The 2122-nt window shown below is 43.3% G+C and overlaps 1 protein-coding gene across 1 annotated transcript in view; it reads left to right on the top strand.

Moving 5' to 3' along the window:
• The window catches only part of TSPAN6 (tetraspanin 6), an 18655-nt gene that overhangs the window by 14374 nt on the left and 2159 nt on the right, over positions 1 to 2122 (top strand). Inside the window, exon 7 of the mRNA XM_015428021.1 lies at positions 1519 to 1615. Coding sequence (XP_015283507.1) covers positions 1519 to 1587 — 69 coding nt within the window. The 3' untranslated portion in view covers positions 1588 to 1615. The remainder of the gene's footprint in view (positions 1 to 1518; positions 1616 to 2122) is intronic.

Below are 2122 nucleotides of genomic sequence, written 5' to 3' on the forward strand. Positions count from 1 at the left end.
CCCACCCCCCCCCCCCCCGGGAAACTGGAAAGTCTACACCCTTCTGGTTAGCATTTGTAGTGGATCCCAGGGAAGCTGTAGGAACCCTGAATTGGTGCCTGGTGGCAATTTTGGAGTGGATGCAAATGGATAAACTGAAGATTGAGCTTGGCAGGTTGGAAGTGCTACTGCAAATATATTAGGCAGAGGGAATAATACATCTTAATTTTCCAAAACAAGACCTGTAAAGAGTTATTGAAGGGGCTTAGTCCAACTATATATAGCGTTCATACTCTTGATATTTTGATATAGTTTAGTTTTATTATTATGGTCTTAAGACCAGCATACAATACAAACATAATATGAAAAAGAAGGAAAAAACAGAGATAGTATACAGAATAAAATCTAAATTTAAAAACTTTTAAAATGTGATGATATTTTGCTATATATGTACTTTTATGGATCAGTATAGCCTTTTAGAGACCACTGAAGACTATTTGGTTGAAATGCATTCAATCTGCATTATTTTATTTATATAGTTACTAAAAAGTAAAGGTAAAGGTTCCCTTGCTCGAAAGCCAGTCGAATCCGACTCTAGGGTTGCGGTGCTCATCTCCGTTTCAAAGCCGAAGAGCCAGCGCTGTCCGAAGACGTTTCCGTGGTCATGTGGCCGGCATGACTAAACACCGAGGCGCATGGAACGCTGTTACCTTCCCACCGAAGTGGTACTTATTTATCTACTTGCAATTTCTTGCTTTCGAACTGCTAGGTTGGCAGAAGCTGGAACTAGAGACGGGAGCTCACTCCGTCCTGCGCCACTGGGGTCTCGAACTGCTGAACTACCGGCCTTCCACAGCCTGCAGTTCAGCGTCTTAACCACTTGAGCCACCGCAGCTTACTACTTACTTACATAGTTACTACTTTGATCTTAAAGTTATTTTATGTTTTTCACTAATAAGTATCTTGTGCATTACAGCAGAATTGTTCTACTAGGCTTATATATGTTTCTGTAATATATCTTACCTGTCCCCTAACCCTTTCCAGTTTATCATTTGGTGTATTGATTGTTTTTGGTTCCGCTCTCATGCACAGAAGAATTCCAGGTCTGTCTCTCATGTTCTTCACAAGCCTGTGAAACACTCTTTTGTTTTGTTGATGACTACGTAATAGTAGTAGCTATGCTACTAGTAGCTATGCTACTACTAGTAAAATCTCTGTGAAATTTGTTGAACACTAGATGATTCATTGTATAGGGTCCGACGAGGGAGAAGGTTGAAGCTTCGTATTCCCAGGAGCCCAGAAAGCCAGTCTCTGGTTCCTTCGGTATTGAAGCTGCAATAAAAGAGGTTATTGGCTTCTGTTTTTCTACAGAATCTCATCCCAGTTTTATCTTGTGCAAAAAGTTGGCAAGTCATCTTGACTTTGATCTCTGGCCCAGTCACAGCAGTTGGCTTGGAGCTGGAGTTTGGCTATGTGAAATTGCTGGCTTTCAGCTTGTTACTATTTAACCTCACTTCTCCTGTCTTTGTTTCTTCTTAGTTGGTTGGGATCTTCCTTGCCTGTTGCCTCTCCCGGTCCATCACAAATAATCAATATGAGATGGTATAACTCCCAAGGTTTTGCAACTCACTACAAGGTATGAATGAGTCTGCTGTGCCGTCTAGCTGCATGTGTAGTGGTATGTTAAAAGCCTGCAGTTTTTGTATGTATTGCATGCAGTGTTCCCGCTAAGGTGCGCCAGCATGTGCTGGTGCACAATGTTTTACCCCTTGGTGCAGAGATTTTAGCTAAGTGCAGGGGTGCTTCCTCTCCTGGGTGGCCCTCCGGTTCAGCTGGCCCTATAAAGGGGGGGGGCTTGCACCCACGAGTCCTCCATCTACAGCGGCACACCTCCAGGAGTGAAGGGAAGGCAATTTCCTCCCCTCCCCCTCCCTCCACTCCTTCCCAGTATTTTTTTTTAATGTAGGCTCGCTCACAATCTTAATCCTAGTAGGTCTTTTGGCTCATGAGACTCCGCAGTTTAGAGGGAGCATTGAATGGTTTCAATCATGTGCAGTGTTCAGCTGTGGGTACAGAATCCAGGATACTGAGTACCTTCATAGTCATTTAAAACTCTCTCTCTCTCTCTCTCTCTCTCTCTCTC

The sequence above is a fragment of the Gekko japonicus genome, unplaced genomic scaffold, assembly GCF_001447785.1.
Source record: "Gekko japonicus isolate JY-2015 unplaced genomic scaffold, Gekko_japonicus_V1.1 scaffold1022, whole genome shotgun sequence".
Taxonomy (NCBI): Eukaryota; Metazoa; Chordata; class Lepidosauria; order Squamata; family Gekkonidae; genus Gekko; species Gekko japonicus.